This window comes from Pipistrellus hanaki (genome assembly GCF_964339955.1).
Source record: "Pipistrellus hanaki genome assembly, chromosome: 7".
NCBI classification, from domain to species: Eukaryota; Metazoa; Chordata; class Mammalia; order Chiroptera; family Vespertilionidae; genus Pipistrellus; species Pipistrellus hanaki.
Genome location: NC_140509.1, coordinates 6400656 through 6416704, shown reverse-complemented (window position 1 = coordinate 6416704; position 16049 = coordinate 6400656). Strand labels below are relative to the sequence as shown.

The 16049-nt window shown below is 45.3% G+C and overlaps 1 protein-coding gene across 11 annotated transcripts in view; it reads left to right on the top strand.

Moving 5' to 3' along the window:
* FKBP5 (FKBP prolyl isomerase 5) overlaps positions 1 to 14960 on the top strand; it is a 127076-nt gene extending 112116 nt beyond the window's left edge. For all 11 annotated transcript variants that reach the window (XM_084890036.1, XM_084890033.1, XM_084890040.1 and 8 more), the window contains 5 exons: positions 294 to 384; positions 2528 to 2611; positions 8729 to 8914; positions 11736 to 11975; positions 12615 to 14960. In XM_084890036.1, the coding sequence (XP_084746162.1) occupies positions 294 to 384; positions 2528 to 2611; positions 8729 to 8914; positions 11736 to 11975; positions 12615 to 12719 (706 nt within the window). In that variant the 3' untranslated portion in view covers positions 12720 to 14960. The remainder of the gene's footprint in view (positions 1 to 293; positions 385 to 2527; positions 2612 to 8728; positions 8915 to 11735; positions 11976 to 12614) is intronic.
* The last annotated feature ends 1089 nt before the right edge of the window (positions 14961 to 16049 follow it).

The following is a 16049-nucleotide window of genomic DNA, read 5'->3' as shown; positions in this document are numbered from 1 at the left end:
GAGAAAAGGGCAGTGACATTAAGGCCACATTAAGCAAGCTGTCCCAGGGAGAACAGGTGTCGCAATTGCACAGGGATGTGAAGAAGGAAGGAGGCGCAGGCTGGCCTGGTTTCTGCAGCCTCAGGGGCACCTGGCAGGGTCTTCTGATCAGCATCAGGCTTGTCCTCGGGGCTCTGGTCTGTATAGTTTGTAGACGGGAGCTCTGCACTCCGGTGATGCCACGAAGTGTTAAAGGAAGTGCCTGGAAATACACCAATTCTTGTAAAGTTTTATTCTTCTGCTCTCCATTTCAGATATGGTTTTGGAGAGGCAGGGAAGCCCAAATTTGGCATTGAACCTAATGCTGAGCTTATATATGAAGTTACACTTAAGAGCTTCGAAAAGGTGAGAAAATACCAACTTCTCTGAAATCATGGTATATTTCTTCTCTGCCCACTTCCTGTGAACTATGGAATGTATTTCTGGGTGGAGTGGGTCAGTGGTCTTATTTGCATGTTGTCTCTGGGACCCCTGAGCCAGCATGGCTGACCCACAGCTACAGAGCGCAATGTTCAGAGTTTGTTCCTATGTGTCAGCCCTTTTAAAAAAAAAAAAAAACTTTTGGGTAGAATCCAACACTTGTTCCCTATTTGTTCCTAGACTTGTTCTTTTTGTACTTTTTTCCTGGGTTGAAGACAAAAAGGTTCACGTTCTGCCAAGCCGCTCCTTGGGGGAGGGGCGCCGTTTTCCAGGGCTGAACGGATTGTACCCTTCTCAGGAGTGGTGAAGAGGCCCTCCGCGGGCTCCAGGTTACTGTCCAACAGTGCGAGGCCTCGTGGCCACAGGCTCTGTGAGAGCCTGCTAACCCCAGGCCTTTTCTTTTCATACCTGTCCAAGCAGGAAAAGAGTCTGTCAGTGGCCTTGAGGACAAAAACGGCGTGTCTCTGAGTATATTTCCACCTCAGGCCGCCCTGGGAGCTCCCGGCAGCAGCTAGGCATCCTGTGGAGCCAGCTGAGCCCTGTGCACCAGTCACAGGGCCCACCTTTCCCAGAGCCCTGCGTTTGGGGTGCCTTTCTTACACCCCCGGGCTCTCTCCAGCTTCTGTGCAGTAAGCTTTGGACTGGACACAGACTTGATCTTTCACTAGATTCCAAAAGCAGACCATTGTCAGTCCAGTAGCCCTGGGGCTTTGGGCTAAGAAAGGCAAGGAGGCCTGCTTTGGGATTCTCCCCTAGCAGTGATGCTGCTGATCAAACCTCACACTCATGTTCCTCAAGGCTGACGTGCTTTCGTCATTGACCGTTGCTGCTTGTCACAGAACCTCTTTGGACAGCCTGCTAGCTCAGCACTGATCTGCAGCTCTGCCTCCACATCGTTAGAGATCATCCCCTGCATGTGGTTATGTGGACCTTTGACTTTCCTGTTCCTGCTTCAGTAAAGTAGCTCCTGCCCCTTCCCGCCAGGGCCTGGTGGACATTGCTTCCTGGCATTCCTCTGCCCACAGGGAGCTGTATCTGTCATCGCCCACGTGTATCCATGAGCCCCGCTTGCTTTATTGAAAGCATGTGAAGAAGGGTGTGCTGTTCAGGCAACACATAAAAATGCAAAGGACCCTAGTTACTAGGTTTTTAAAGGATAGAGCAAGTTGCTAGGAAGCAACATGGGGTTGCCAGAAAGACTAGTAACTCCCATTATTCACTTTGGGGGGGGCGGGAGTGGCATACCAGGAATACACCACCAAGTGTCTTGAAGAGAGAATTTCAGAGGTACCCACTTAAGCTTATAATTCCTACATAGCAGGTGGCTCTGACATAGCCTTGTTTTCCCTAAAGGACCCCAGATTGTTCTGTGGAATCTGATCCTCCTAAACCCAGTTGTTCATAATGGAAGTGCAGTTGCTTCTGGATTCATACCTTTAATTTGGGACGATAATGACACACAATATAAATGAGAAGATGATCATTAAAACATTTATCTGTGGCTTTGAAATTACATTTTTGCATCAGCTTTACCCTCCAATTATGTTTTGCTTGACATTCCCCGAGGATACATCTGCAGGTGGATGCAGTGTGGAAGCTTTATATATCTGGTCGCGTTAGAGTGGAAGAGACACCTCCATGACCTGGATTTTAAAAATTCTCGTCAACATACAACTGTGACTTGCCTGCAGTAGTGTTCCCATTTTAGAGTTAAAAACCAAGGCCCGAGAGAAACAACTCGAAGTCATAATGGCAACTGAGTGGTGCCGTTTAAGGGAGGGAAATAGGGACTGAGCTTCCGCTGTGTGGCCTCACCGCACCCCTCTCCAGATGTGCTCTGCCGCAGCCCCCCGTGCCTTCTGCTCCTTCCTCCTGAGCAGCTGTCGTTAGGAAGCCAGGTCTAGCCTGGCAGTGACTAGAACTCACTTGGGCAGTGGCAGGGTTTTAAAAGCCAGTGTGTTTGGGGTGTGGGTGGCCTCTACAAGGAGCTACTGTTTGTTCTATGGGCATCAGCTGGTGCTTTTCCCTTCTCTGTTCACCTAACCATTGTCACACATTTACATACCAGGCCAAAGAATCCTGGGAGATGGACACCAAAGAAAAGCTGGAGCAGGCTGCCATCGTCAAGGAGAAGGGAACTGTGTACTTCAAGGTATGTGAGTGTCCGGCTCAGAGAACTCGCTCAGGTTTAATGAATTGTGCTGGTATTCCCTACTCTGAATTTTATCAACCCCCTTCTAGATAAGAGTAACCCTGAATTTTTATAGGTCTGTCATTTACAGTATAAGAAATAGTGAGGAAAAATGAATTAGCGTGACAAAAGAAAACAAATGCCTCTTTTTTTTTTTTTCCTTAAATCCTCACTAAGGATATGCCTATTAACTCTTAGAGAGAGTATGGGGGGGGAGGGCAATGTTAAAATATGTACACAGATAATAATTTAATAAAAAAATGTAAAAGAAAAAAAATTCTTAGAGAGAGAAAACAGCAATGTGAGAGAAACATCAATCATTTGCCTCTTGTTTGCACCCCAACCAGGGACTGAACCCATAACCTCTTGGTGTAGAGCAGTGTTTCCCAAACTTCTCTCATGATGAGAATCACCTGGTGGAGTTGTTAAAACACAGATTCCTGAATCCCAACTAAGAAGTGCTAAACTAGAATTTTTGAGAACATATAGGTAAAATTGCATACCTAACTTAGTGCTCTGTATATAACATCTGTCTTAGAGCACTAGTTAAGTATACAATTTTACCTATATGTTCCAAAAAATTCTAGTTTAGCACTTCTTAGTTGGGATTCAGGAATCTGTGTTTTAACAACTCCACCAGGTGATTCTCATCATGAGAGAAGGTTGGGAAACACTGGTGTAGAGGATGATGCTCCTACCAACTGAGCCCTGCGGCCAGAGCACAGACACCCCTTTTGCATTGTCTACTCTGTGTTGTAACCCTCCCTGAAGGGAGACCAGGTGTCCTGCCCGGCCACCACTGAATCTCTCACTGCAGGCCTGAAGCTTCTTGCTTTGGTTCATAGTTGGCATTCAGTGAGTAAGTGTGGGATGAAACAAAGAAAGAATAAAATAATTGTTAACTGTAATGGAATTCATAAGGGCAACTTTCACATCATTTTCCCTTCCACTGTCTTAGTGAAGTCACTAAGGCCTGTGACAAAAGGCCCGGATTTCAAAAGAAACTGATAGAGCCCTAGCCAGTTTGGCTGGGTGGATGGAGTGCCAGCCTGCAGATTGAAAGGTTCTATTTCAGTCAAGGGGACATGCCCCAATAATGGCTTACAGGAAGCAGCCAAGCAATGATTCTCATTGCTGTTTTTATCTCTCCCTTTCCCTTCCTCACTGAAATCAATAAAAATATTTTTTTAAAGAAAGAAAAGGGAGGGAGGGAGAGAGAGGAGAGAGAGAGAGAGAGAGAGAGAGAGAGAGAGAGAGAGAGAGAGAGAGAGAGAGAAGAAAAGAGAAAAACTGATAGAAGAGGATTCATTTCTTCTGATGGCCACAAAGATCCCTGCCACACCTACTTTTGTGAATGATCTTTGTCATTGATTGTTTCTCGAAAACCCTTTTTGTAACACCTAGGAAGATGTGATTTCCTCAGTTAGATCTTAACCCCCCAGATTGAAGACAAAAACGAAACAGCACTCTGTTCAGTTCTAATCAGAGGGCACCTCAGTGCTTCCCCCCCAGGACCTACCTGCTCCGTACCCGCGAGGCTTAGAGAACGGGAGTTGGGGAAGGAGGGCAGTGTTGTTAGGCTTCCTTCTTTCTGTCTTTTCGCCACTGCAATCCAGGAACAAAAACCAGATGCTGCTTCAGCAGCCTGCAGCAGCGATGCACAGCTGTGCTTCGGCGAGTCCTTGTGGAGCACTGGTTCTGAGACACACTCTTGGTTGCCAGTCTGTCTGGAGGGAGTGGAGGCGATGTGCGCTGACATGAAGCGCCTGGAGAATTATATAGGACTGCGTAAGCAGAGTGAGCGCAGCCAGGAGCAGCGTGCATGGCTCTTTTTCAAACTTTGAGAGGAAATCCATTACTAGATCATGAAATTGGTATAGGGGAAATGTATATTATATTATGTACTAAGGACAAATGTTTCATAAGTCTTTTGTTCACTTGTGTATGAATGGATAGTGGATCATGATTTAAGATTTTTTTAAGACATGTTTTACTATGGGTTTTGGTTAAAAAAAGTTGAAACATGTTGGCTTACATAATATATAATCCTATCTAATAAAATAGTGATATGCAAATTAACCATCACTCTCCTACACCCACAAACCGCATCCACAAGTCACGCCCACAAGCCAATCAGGAGGGAATATGCAAATAATCCCAACCATGATTGCTATGGCCACAGAGAGCAGTGGGGAGGGAGGCTTGGATTTTCCCAGCAATGGAGTTAAGCCAAGCTTTCTGCCTACCCTTGCCGGCCTGGGACTCCACTCAAGTCTACAAAGTTCCAATGATAAAAATTACATAAATCCAAACAGAAATGGCGGCAGCCATGGAGTTAGAAAGAGCAGGAGACTAGAGTTTCCCCCTGGCGATGGAGGAAGCCAAGCTTTCCTCACACCCTGGCTGGCCCAGGCCTCCGCTTAAGGCTACCAAGTTTCAATTATAGAAGATACATAAATCCCAACAGAAACGGCTGCCTCCACGGAGCAAGCAGAAGGCTTGGATTGCCGGGGGGTTGTGGCCGGCCTGCAAACCACCACAGGCCCCTCGCCCAAGCCACACCACGCCCCAAGGGAGTCCCCACTCTGATCCAGGACACCCTTCAGGGTAAACCAGCTGGCCCCCACCCATGCACCAGGCCTTTATCCTATCTAATAAAAGAGTAATATGCAGATTGACCATCACTCCAACCCACAAATGGCTGCCCCCATGTGGATACAAGATGGCCAGCAGGGGAGGGCAGTTATGGACGATCAGGCCAGCAGGGGAGGGCAATTGGGAGGGACCAGACCTGCAAGGAAGGGCAGTTGGGGTGATCAAGCCTGCAGGGGAGAGCAGTTAGGGGTGACCAGTTGGGAGCCAGCAGTCCTGGATTATGAAAGGGATGTCCCAGATTGGAGAGGGTGCAGGCTGGGCTGAGGGACACACACACACCCTGTGCTCAAATTTCGTGCACCGGGCCTCTAGTTATTCATATTTACTTTTAACTACTTATTATACATACTATATGGATCACCAGAAAACAGTGGTGAAATGAGCTCTGAATAAGACTCTCAGCTTTATGATTCCAAATGATTTAAAGTCTAAAGTGGTTACTTTTTCAGTTGAGGGAGTTAGATTAGATCAGTGGTCGACAAACTCATTAGTCAACAGGGCAAAATATCAACAGTACAATGATTGAAATTTCTTTTGAGAGTTGAAAACCGACTTCTGCGCATGGGCCAGGAAGTTTCAATAGCACTGTATGTGCGCTCCTGCACGTGGTATTTTGTGGAAGAGCCACATTCAAGGGGCCAAAGAGCCACATTTGGCTCCCGAGCCAGTTTGCCAACCACTGATTAGATGATCCCCAAGTTTCTTCCAGCCCTAAAATCCTATAAGTTTTTAAACTCAAGAGCAAGTTTGGTTTTTTTTTAATTCAATTATGATACTTCTAAACTATTCGAGTAAGATTCCAAATGTGCTTTTTATAAACCCAAATACACAGTACACTAGAATAAAAAGAAAATGTTCTGTAAAAATTCCTTTAGTCCTGAATGGTGTTACCTATATACCTGGAGTCCATTAAAATCTTTAAATGTATTTTTTTATATTTCCCAAATTTCTAAATAGAACATTAACAGTTTGAGCAGGGGGTTGAGGCTCTTGGCATTTAACTAGAATCATATCAACTCAGTGTAGAAAAACAGCTCAACAATTCACTAGAAACTATTGGTTGCTGGTGGCTCGTAACTCTGGGGAACATTACTGATAATGAAATAATGCTTCAAAGCCACATGTCATATGGCTATGTCTTGAATGTATATACAGAGATGCCAGAATTTGTGATCAGTAGCCAAAAGCATTGCTTAGGTGTCTATTCAGTTACTGAACTTGGTTGCTTCTTAGCACCAAACTGCAGTAGTGATTTGTGTATTTCATAATGTTATGAACCCTCTTAAAATTACTGATTTTTGAATAAAATCTGGATCAGCAGTCACACATATGGAACATATTATTTTTAAAATGCAATTTGACAGTCGAAATCTTTCAAAACACTAGGCCATTGGAGGAAAATTAATGGAAGGTTCAAAACCACTGACCTAAGCCTTTTCTCCCAGAATGTCTCTGAACATTTTGTACTTCTGAACACTTCCCCAGAGGCACCTTCCTAATTATAGGTAAAAGGTCCCAGCAGTGAGCCTCGTTTTAGCTCTGAGGCTCAAGCTGGTCGGTGGGTCGTTTCCTGTCCACATTCCCTTTTCAGAGGGCAGGGCAGGTTTCCGCCTCCTCCCTGCCCTCCTGGCTCATCTTTCTGGGGCTGACTTGGAGCAGTCATCAGACTGTGGTGCACACGCAGCAGTCATCAGACTGTGGGTGAAGCAGAGATGGTGACATAAAAATGTGCACTTCATGCCGTCAGGACAAGGGAGCTCCGTTTCCATTGATCTGCGATTTGGTTTACACTTCAGTGCGTAAATCTCTCTCCTGAAGAGGTTGAATTTTGGTCAGCTAAATAGGAGCGATTTTGCTGTGTAGACTGTGCATTCCTCCTATCAGCCTCTGAGCACTGAAGGGAAGAAAGGTAGGAGAGGGCTCTTTTGACGTGGCACCTAACATAACTCAGCCTAGGTAACAACATGGCATCATGCCAGGCCTTGTACCGGTCAGGGAAACATGGTTCTCATTTCCTTCCCCTAGCAATCTGCAGGACAAGGCCTTCACTATCACACCTGACCGCTTGGTGGCGAGAAGGCTGAGGGCCCAGCAGTGACATGGGGCTCTGGCGCCCCCTTGTGTTCTATGGGGAAAAGGCATTTCCAAAGCAAGCTAGTAGTTGAGGTTCATCTTTCAACCACGGAACCCTTTTCAGACAAACAGGCTTTACTATGTTTTGACCACTCTTGCTGAACCAAGAAACCAGTGCTATAATTTAGAAACAAGCCATTTATGAGTCAACCCTGCCTTTTTTCTCCTACATTTTTTTAATTGATTTTAGTGGGGGAGAGACTGACAAACATCGATGTGAGAGAAACATTGATCGATTGCCTTCCAGAAGCGCCCCAACCAGAAATCAAACTCGCACCTGGGTTTGTGCCCTGCCTGGAAATTGAACTTGCCACCTTTTGGTGCAAGGAACGGTGCTCCAACCAACCCAGCCACACCGGCCGCCTCCTGCATTCTGTTGACGTTTGGGGCCGGATGATTCTGTGCTAGTGGAGACTGTCGTGGGCATTGTGGGGTATTTAGCAGCATTCCTTGCTTCTACCCACCAGATGCCACTAGTACATGATGATTAAAGGACATCTCCCAACATTGCCAAATGCCCCGGAGGCACGGTCCCCCGTGGCAGAAGTCCTGTTAGCACGTCAGAAGCAGAAGTACCACAAAGCAGATACCTATACTGTGCTCATTGGAAGTGACCTAAATAAAGCTATGTGTGATTATGATATACATGAAAGAGCTTTCAAGAAATTAAAATGCTCTTTCAACGTTAAGGAACTACTAAGAAGTCTATTACTTATTTTTCTTTTTAGAAACTGTAGTCTTCTACCATTGTTATTGAAAGCCTACCAGAGTTGTGAGATCCAGCCTTTGTCCTCCCCTTTTCTTTCCCTATAGCAATATGTGAGGAGGTGACTGGAAAAGTAATAGGTACGTTAAGTGAAGGAGGAAAGAGGAAGAAGAAACTAGGCATAAGGGAAAATGCCCTTACCTGATCTAAACGAAATGACACCCTTCACTTCTACCCACCTCCACATTGCATGGACAGATGGGCCAACAGACAGACAGACAGACAGACAGACAGACAGACATGTCAGCACCACAGAAGGCTACCCCAATGCCTTGCTGCCTTCTTGCTGAGAGCACTGTCCCCTTGGAACAGGGTGAGGGTAAAGAAGGGGCAGTCTCTGTCCTGACCAGCTCACTGGTCACTGGGACTTCAGAGAGAATGGAAAAGTGCCCAGCTAGCCATCCCTGAGGAAAACCACAAATGATGAGGGGTTTCCATTTTGAGGGGTTGGTATTTCCAGGGAGGCCTGGGCTTACACTTCTCGTGTGCCCCTCTGGAGAGTAATGCCAGCTCTTCTCTCCCAGGGAGGCAAGTACCTGCAGGCGGTCATTCAGTACGGGAAGATAGTGTCCTGGCTCGAGATGGAATACGGCCTGTCCGAAAAGGAATCCAAAGCTTCCGAGTCGTTCCTGCTCGCTGCCTTCCTGAACCTGGCCATGTGCTACCTGAAGCTCCGAGAATACACCAAAGCCGTGGAGTGCTGCGACAAGGTAGCGTGGCGAGGCTGGGCTGCAGAGGCCACGCCTCTCTCCAGTCTCACCCCTGGTCCGCCCTCACTGCTGCTCGCCAAGGGTTAAGGGTTTTTCATTTGGCTTTATGTATTTTTTGTTTGTTTGGAATTGTTTCTCAGTATGAACTGGGAAAATCAGAAAGGTTTTGATTAAAGACTTTTCTGAGGCCTAAACTATCTCTCTCTCTAAGTGGCCGGTCTACCAGTCACTGTGACACACACAGCCAACCTCCCATGGTCCTTACCCCCCACCCCCATGGCCCTGATTGGTGCAGTCCCTCTTCCCAGCCAGCCAGCCCCAGTCGACCCGATCAGGCAGCTGGCCAACCTCCTGTGTTCCCTCTGCCCAGCCAGCCAGGCTCCCTCGACTCCTCTTCCCCCCCCACTAGCCAACCTCCCGCGGCCCCAGTGGCCCCATCACCAGCTAGGCCGAGGTACCCCACCTGTGTGCAAATTCATGCACAGAGCCTCTAGTTTATAATAATGCACTACACATAAAAGTTTCAATAAAATTAAACATAAAATGACCCTCCTTAGTATCACTTGGTATCAGATTAGACATATAACTCCTCAGGTTCAATTTAATAAGAACAGATGTAACTTAAGCCTTTTAGTACTTTAATAAAACAGGCCGCAACTGCACATACTGAGGATATATAAGGAAGTCACTGTTTGTTATCCTATTTTTTCCTGATTAGGAATACACATGAATTGTTTGAAAGACCCACCAAGCATCAGAGTCCTCTCCCTTTTCCATTTGTGTTGTTAATACTGTTCCTACGCTGTGAGCCCAGGTGTTCGTGAAGGTGTCTGAAGCGTGCTTCTGGCGTTCTTATGCACACGTACCTGATGCTGACTCTTAGGTCAGGTATCTCGTCTCGGCCAACAGTGTGTGTTATGCTATGGGTAACAGTTAACAATCAGTTGTATCTTAAAGATAAACAGAAAGGAATAAGAAAAACAAGCAACGATTTCACATATCTTTGTAAGATTATTTTTGAATTTTAAGATTTTGAGTTTTGTGGATTAATATGTTCCTATCATGTTTTACTCAAATTTTGCCTAAGAAAAAATGTTACTGTTAATTACATTTTAAGCTTTTTCTTCATTTTTTATTATAATAGTATAAAGTTATTCAAGTTCAAAATTATGAAACATACAAGAAAGTAAAAGTTCATTTATAAGATTCCAGTTGACCATCTCTCCCAAAATCACTCATTGATCTCACACATATTCCTTCCGATTTTTCCACACATAAAGTAACATATATGTATATGTTCTTTTAAAAATTAGAGTATATAGATTTAGACATAATTTTATCAAACGACATTTTTCTGCATCTGTCATATAACACTTCTTCATTCTTTTAAGTATCTATTGAGTATCCATTGCACGCCATCTATGGTTTATCTCACAATCCCTTTTGGTAGATGTCCAGGTTGTAATGTTACAGATTATGTGATGTCTCTCTTTGCACACTTGTGGGATTGTTTCTATAGGATAAATTCCTAGAAGTCGAAATACTGTGTCAAAAGACAATTTTAATACAGAAACATTTTAAATTTAAATATATATTATCATTGAATATTATCAGTGGTATTTTTCCTCAATGGACAAATTTTTTTTCCTCTTTTTATTGTACATATTTTCATTGTTTGCTATTTGTACTTCTGTGGTTGCCTGTTCACATCTTCAACTGCATTCTTGGTCTGGTTTTGGTTGATTGAGATAATCTGTATATTATGACTCTGAACACAACTCTAGGACCTCATTCATATTTGTCTTTTAACTTGGAATGGCATCTTTTTCCATAAAGAAAGTTTTAATGTTGATAGAGTCAAATCTGCCTTTTCCTTTCTGGTTAGAAGTCTTCCCCACCCTAAGAGTATAAAAATAACCCCATTCAGTACTAGCAAAACCTGCTCCAACTAGGTTTACTTTAAAAAAAAAATAACTGGAAAAATCTATTATTTTTATTGGGCAGGCAGTATATGTAAAAATGCTTGATTTAGAACTCATGTTTGTGTTTATGATGTGAGGTAAGAATTAAGTCTTATTTTCTTCATGGATAGCTACTGTCTTGACCCCATTTTTTGTCAAGTTAACCCTTTCCCTACTGATTTACAGTCTGTCTTGCTTTGTTCTGCTCCACTGACCTGTTTGTTCATGGACTAGTAACCAAACTGTTTTAATGTCAATTGTTGGTAGTATATTTTTTTCTCAGGTAATTCTCCTCTTACTATTTTTGTTTATCCAAAATTTTCTCAGCTATTCTTTGTCACTTACTCCTTTCAATTGAACTTTAAAATGAACTTCTCAAGATCCCCTTCCAAATCCTTTGGGGTCTTAAGAGAAATTGTGTTAATCACAGAAATTAGTTTGGGTAATTAGTTGTGTTTTGATCAGTAGTATGTAATAACCTTGAAACCATCTTTTCAATACAGTTTTTCTAATTTCCTGGCCAGAGAGCTTTAGTAAATTGTTTAAATACTGAGTTTCTTTTCTTTTCTTTTTTAAAAAATATATTTTATTGATTTTTCACAGAGAGGAAGAGAGAGGGATAGAGAGTTACAAACATTGATGAGAGAGAATCATCAATCAGCTGCCTCTTGTACACCCCCTACTGGGGATGTGCCCTCAACCAAGGTACATGCCCTTGACCGGAATTGAACCCGGGACCTTTCAGTCCGCAGACTGACGCTCTATCCGCTGAGCCAAACCAGTTTCAGCAATACTGAGTTTCTTTCAAAAGTCCCATCAGTTACATTCACTCTCTCTGAAGCATACACCTTGTGTTCCAGGCCCTGGGACTAGACAGTGCCAACGAGAAAGGCTTGTACCGGAGGGGGGAAGCCCAGCTGCTCATGAACGAGTTCGAGTCAGCCAGGGGCGACTTCGAGAAGGTGCTGGCAGTCAACCCCCAGAACAAGGCCGCGCGGCTGCAGATCTCCATGTGCCAGAAGAAGGCCAAGGAGCACAACGAGCGAGACCGCAGGATCTACGCCAACATGTTCGCCAAGTTTGCGGAGCAGGACGCCAAGGTGCGTGGGGGGCGCCCTGGCCATCGGGTGGTAGATCGGAACGGGACCTCGCCCTTTAGTTTATAGTCTCAGAGGGGACACTGCACCCCCAGAGCACAGCCCAGGGAATCAGGTTCCGAACCGAGATCCAGTCTGGTCCAGAGGGAGCATGGGGCTACTCTGCTCACCAGGCCTGCAGTAGAGGCTTGGCCTGTCCGTGCAGGAGCTGAGGCCAAGCGATTGCCTAGACATGTCCTAAAGCTTTTATTATTTTTTAAAAATCACGCACGTTAGGTTTTCTCCAGGTAATACCTCTGTTTTCCCAGGAAATGGGCTGTGGTGGGGATGCCCACTGCCAGGCCTCTGCTTGGAGGCTTGGGAGCCATCCTGGCACCCGCGAGAGGCCTGCTCCCTGGCTGCAGACTGTGTTCTGCTCCTGAGCTCACCCTCCCCTGCAGCTTGCCACGTGGACCGGGTTATCAAACAGTGGCAGGCTGGTCATTTTAACTGAAGGAAAGCAACCGCTCCCTCTCCATGGGCAGCGCAGCCCTGGCTTACCCCGCCCAGAAGCCTGGGTAGTCCTGGTGCTGCCCTCTCCTGTCAGAGTACAGACCGTCCGCGGGCCAGGAGCTAACTGAGCGTTCCACTCTGTCTTCCCAGGAGGCCAGTAAAGCCATGGGCCAGAAGACTTTAGGAGGGGTCGCCAATGAAAAAGAAACAGCAAGCCAAGCAGTGGAAGAAGAGAGAGCCAGAGGCCACGTATGACACCAGTCAAAGGAGGGAAGAGCCTCTCCACTCGGCCCTCCTCCACGGGCTTTCCCCAACTCAGGACTCAGCAGTGTTCAATGTCAAGTTCATCATAGTCTGTGATTCTGGAAGCAAATGGCAAACCCAGTAGCTTCCCCCAAACCACACCCTGCTGCTGCCAGCGCTCTCATTGAGGGGTGGCGTGGGACCACTCCGGGGGACAACAGATGGCTGTTGGCGTGCAGACAGCCAACCGCGCAAGTCCAGCTCATTTCACTGCCCGATTCAGGGTCCCTTGAGATAATCCTAACAATTTGGGGCTGTCTATTAGGTTTTACATTTAATTGAATTTTAATAGCAATTCAGAAACCTAAAAATAAATGCTTAATGAATTTCTCCTTTCTTACAGTTGGATGAGGGAAAGGAGGATGAAGTTGTTTTTAAATAACTGAAGTGCTGCAAATGCAACTGTTGTATTTTTAACCAACAGAACCCACAGTAGAGGGATCGGTGCCCCACAGGCCCACAGCCGCGACACAGACTGGAAAGCCAGGACCTCAGGGCCACTTGCTTGCTGACCTAGCCCAGCCCCTGTGCGCGGCCACCGTCAGCAGCGGGTTTCCCCCTTGCCCCGCCCACCCTCAGCAGGGACCCTGCCCCTCCCGAAACTCTACAGGGACCGAGGAGGGCTTCTTCACGGTCTTTGTTTGGGGTGGAGTTCTGAGAGGCTGAAATGTGAAAAGAGCAATCAGAACTGCTTGTTTTCCTTCCTCTGTCCCTTTTGGGGAATAACTGAGCGCAGAGCTGCCCGCCGCATCGCCGCTGGGGCGGCACCTGGCTCCATGCTCCCGCTCTGAGGACTCAGACTGTCTCACAATACCTCTGACTGGGTGGATGTGTCACATATCCTTGTAGGATCCATGCAGCTTTTTGTTGTTGTCTTTTTAAATTACTGGCTCATAAACATTTTTATACTGGTTTATGAACTTATTTACACTCCTTTCTCATGTAAAACAAACAAAAACCTTGACTTTTTACTATTAGGTAGCTGATTTTTTATTTTTTTTATCCTCACTTGAGGGTATGTATGTCTTTATTGATTTTTTTTTTTTTTTTTTTTTTGAGAGAGAGAGAGAGAGAGAGAGAAACATTGATCAGTTGCCTCCCAAACATGCATGGACCAGGAATTGATCAAACCCACGACCTTTCGGTGTAGGGGACAACACTCAACCAACAGAGCCACACTGGCCAGGGCAGTAACTGAACTTTTAAAAACAAACTCTGCAGTTGAAAAAAATAAGTAGTTGCTCTTCTACATTAGGGTTTTCCTTGCAGGTTTACACACAGTGGCTTTTTTCCCCTTTCCTGAGAGCTGCTTTTTTCTGGTGTGAATTGTGAGAAAAACTTCCCATGCAGGTACATCTAGCTTACAGTTTCCAATACTTGGGCATTGAGGTAGGGCACGTCTTAAATCTGGACATGTAGCTGCAGGTTCGCCTTATGGATAAACAATATTGACACTGGCCTTCTATCCCCACAGCCTAGAAACACTCTTGGGAATGCATTTGGCAACCCAAGGGAACAATCACTTCAGCCTACAACATCTCACTCTCAAATCCTAAAGAACACTGCAATTATATTTTAGACTAGTTTTAATTTTTATGGTGGTTTTAACAAAAGTTTTATTAGTAGCTTAGGACCCAGTTAAATCTAAATATAAAGTCACTTCCTTTTATACCTGTTTTCTTCTCCCCATGGAACAAATGGAATTAAATTGTGTTTCTCTGTTGATGCTAACAAAAATCCTTTTAAATTCTCATTTATACTTTTTTCTTTTTCCATAAGGTATTTCTTTTTAAAGCCCCAAATCTTATCTAAGAAATATGAAAAGCAAAAGTTGATTTTGCTTATTTGCCTCTTAACTATTTAGCATTTATAGCTCTGTTGACTAGAGCATGGCTCCAGTGAGCCCATGATTGAGATTTGACCTAAAGATGCCAGTTACTTTTGCAGTTAGCAAGCATAAAAGTGTCCAAAGTGAGATGAGCCCAGGGACTGTCCCAAGTGTGAAGGCACCCTCAGGGGAACATGCAAGAGTGGATCTGAGCAAACAAGCAGAAGGTGGCCATCACCGCTGGAGAAAAAGAAACTTCGCAGATTCTTCTGTCAAATCCAGTAATCTCAAACAGTTGGTCTAGAAATCGACAGATGTCTTTGCATATGGAGTGGGGACGAATTAAAAACAATTTTTAAAAACCATTCACATGCACATTTTGTGTGTTCCTTAAATGCAGAAAGGGATTTCACGTTGTTGGTGTTGCTTGAACAGCCTTCAGGAGGGGTTGCGTGGGCTGGAAAACAGCCGTGGGGCCGCGTTGGAACGAGACGGAACCTGCCGGGCAGCGCGGACCTTGCTGTGATGCACAGCTAGTGAGCAGCATTGGCTGACGGCGGGGGATGAATCTTTGTTCAAATAGCCAGGAAAATAAGAGGGTCTTGTTTCCTCATTACCCAGGGGGGATTCCACCATTTTAGGTGAGTGTAAATTAAGTTTAATTTGAGCAATGAAGAGATTTAATTTGCCCTTTAAGAAATATGAGAAATGGAGTGAGTCTGTGCCAGGTGATGCTGTTAAGCACACATTTCTTCTGAAGGAGCAGATTCCATCGGGACTCGTGGTTACATACTCTGAAGGCGCCAGGAGATGATGCTCATATGGTGCGTCATTCACACGCTGCAAAGGGCAGGTGGCGTGGGGCTGGGCACACCTCTCCCCAGGGTCCCATCAAGGTGTGCAGACAGACGGGTGCAGGCTCCAGACCCTGTTTTTCCTCTCAGTTCCTATGACATCTTAGGGTTTGAGTATGCTCCCTCCCCATTGGCTGCTAAGTGATTTAGTAATGAGATAATCCTCTTTGCACCTTTTTCCTAAGTAAATGATTTCGTTAGGGATCCTGAGATGAGCCAGAGACAGTCCTGGCAGAAATCTGTGATCCTGGCTAATTCGAGGCAGTGTGCACTTGACCTAAAGCCTGAGGAGTATCAGTGAGGAGCTGTGTTCACACCTATTGGTCGTTCTAGCAACACTGAACCCCTCTTAAGCATGGCGCATCAGAACGTAAGGGAGACTGTCACCAACACTGGTGACAAATACATTGAGTTTTAGTTTAGTCACCACCCCCAAACTCAGAATTCCCCCACCTGCCGGTATGTTATTTCCATCGATTGGCTGCTTATGTGTTTGAATAGCAATGACCGAAAGGACATTCTCTCTAATGGCTTGAAGACGTTTTGGGGAACTCTCAGTACGTCCTTTCAGATGTTTCATCATGGCTGACATTTCTTCTG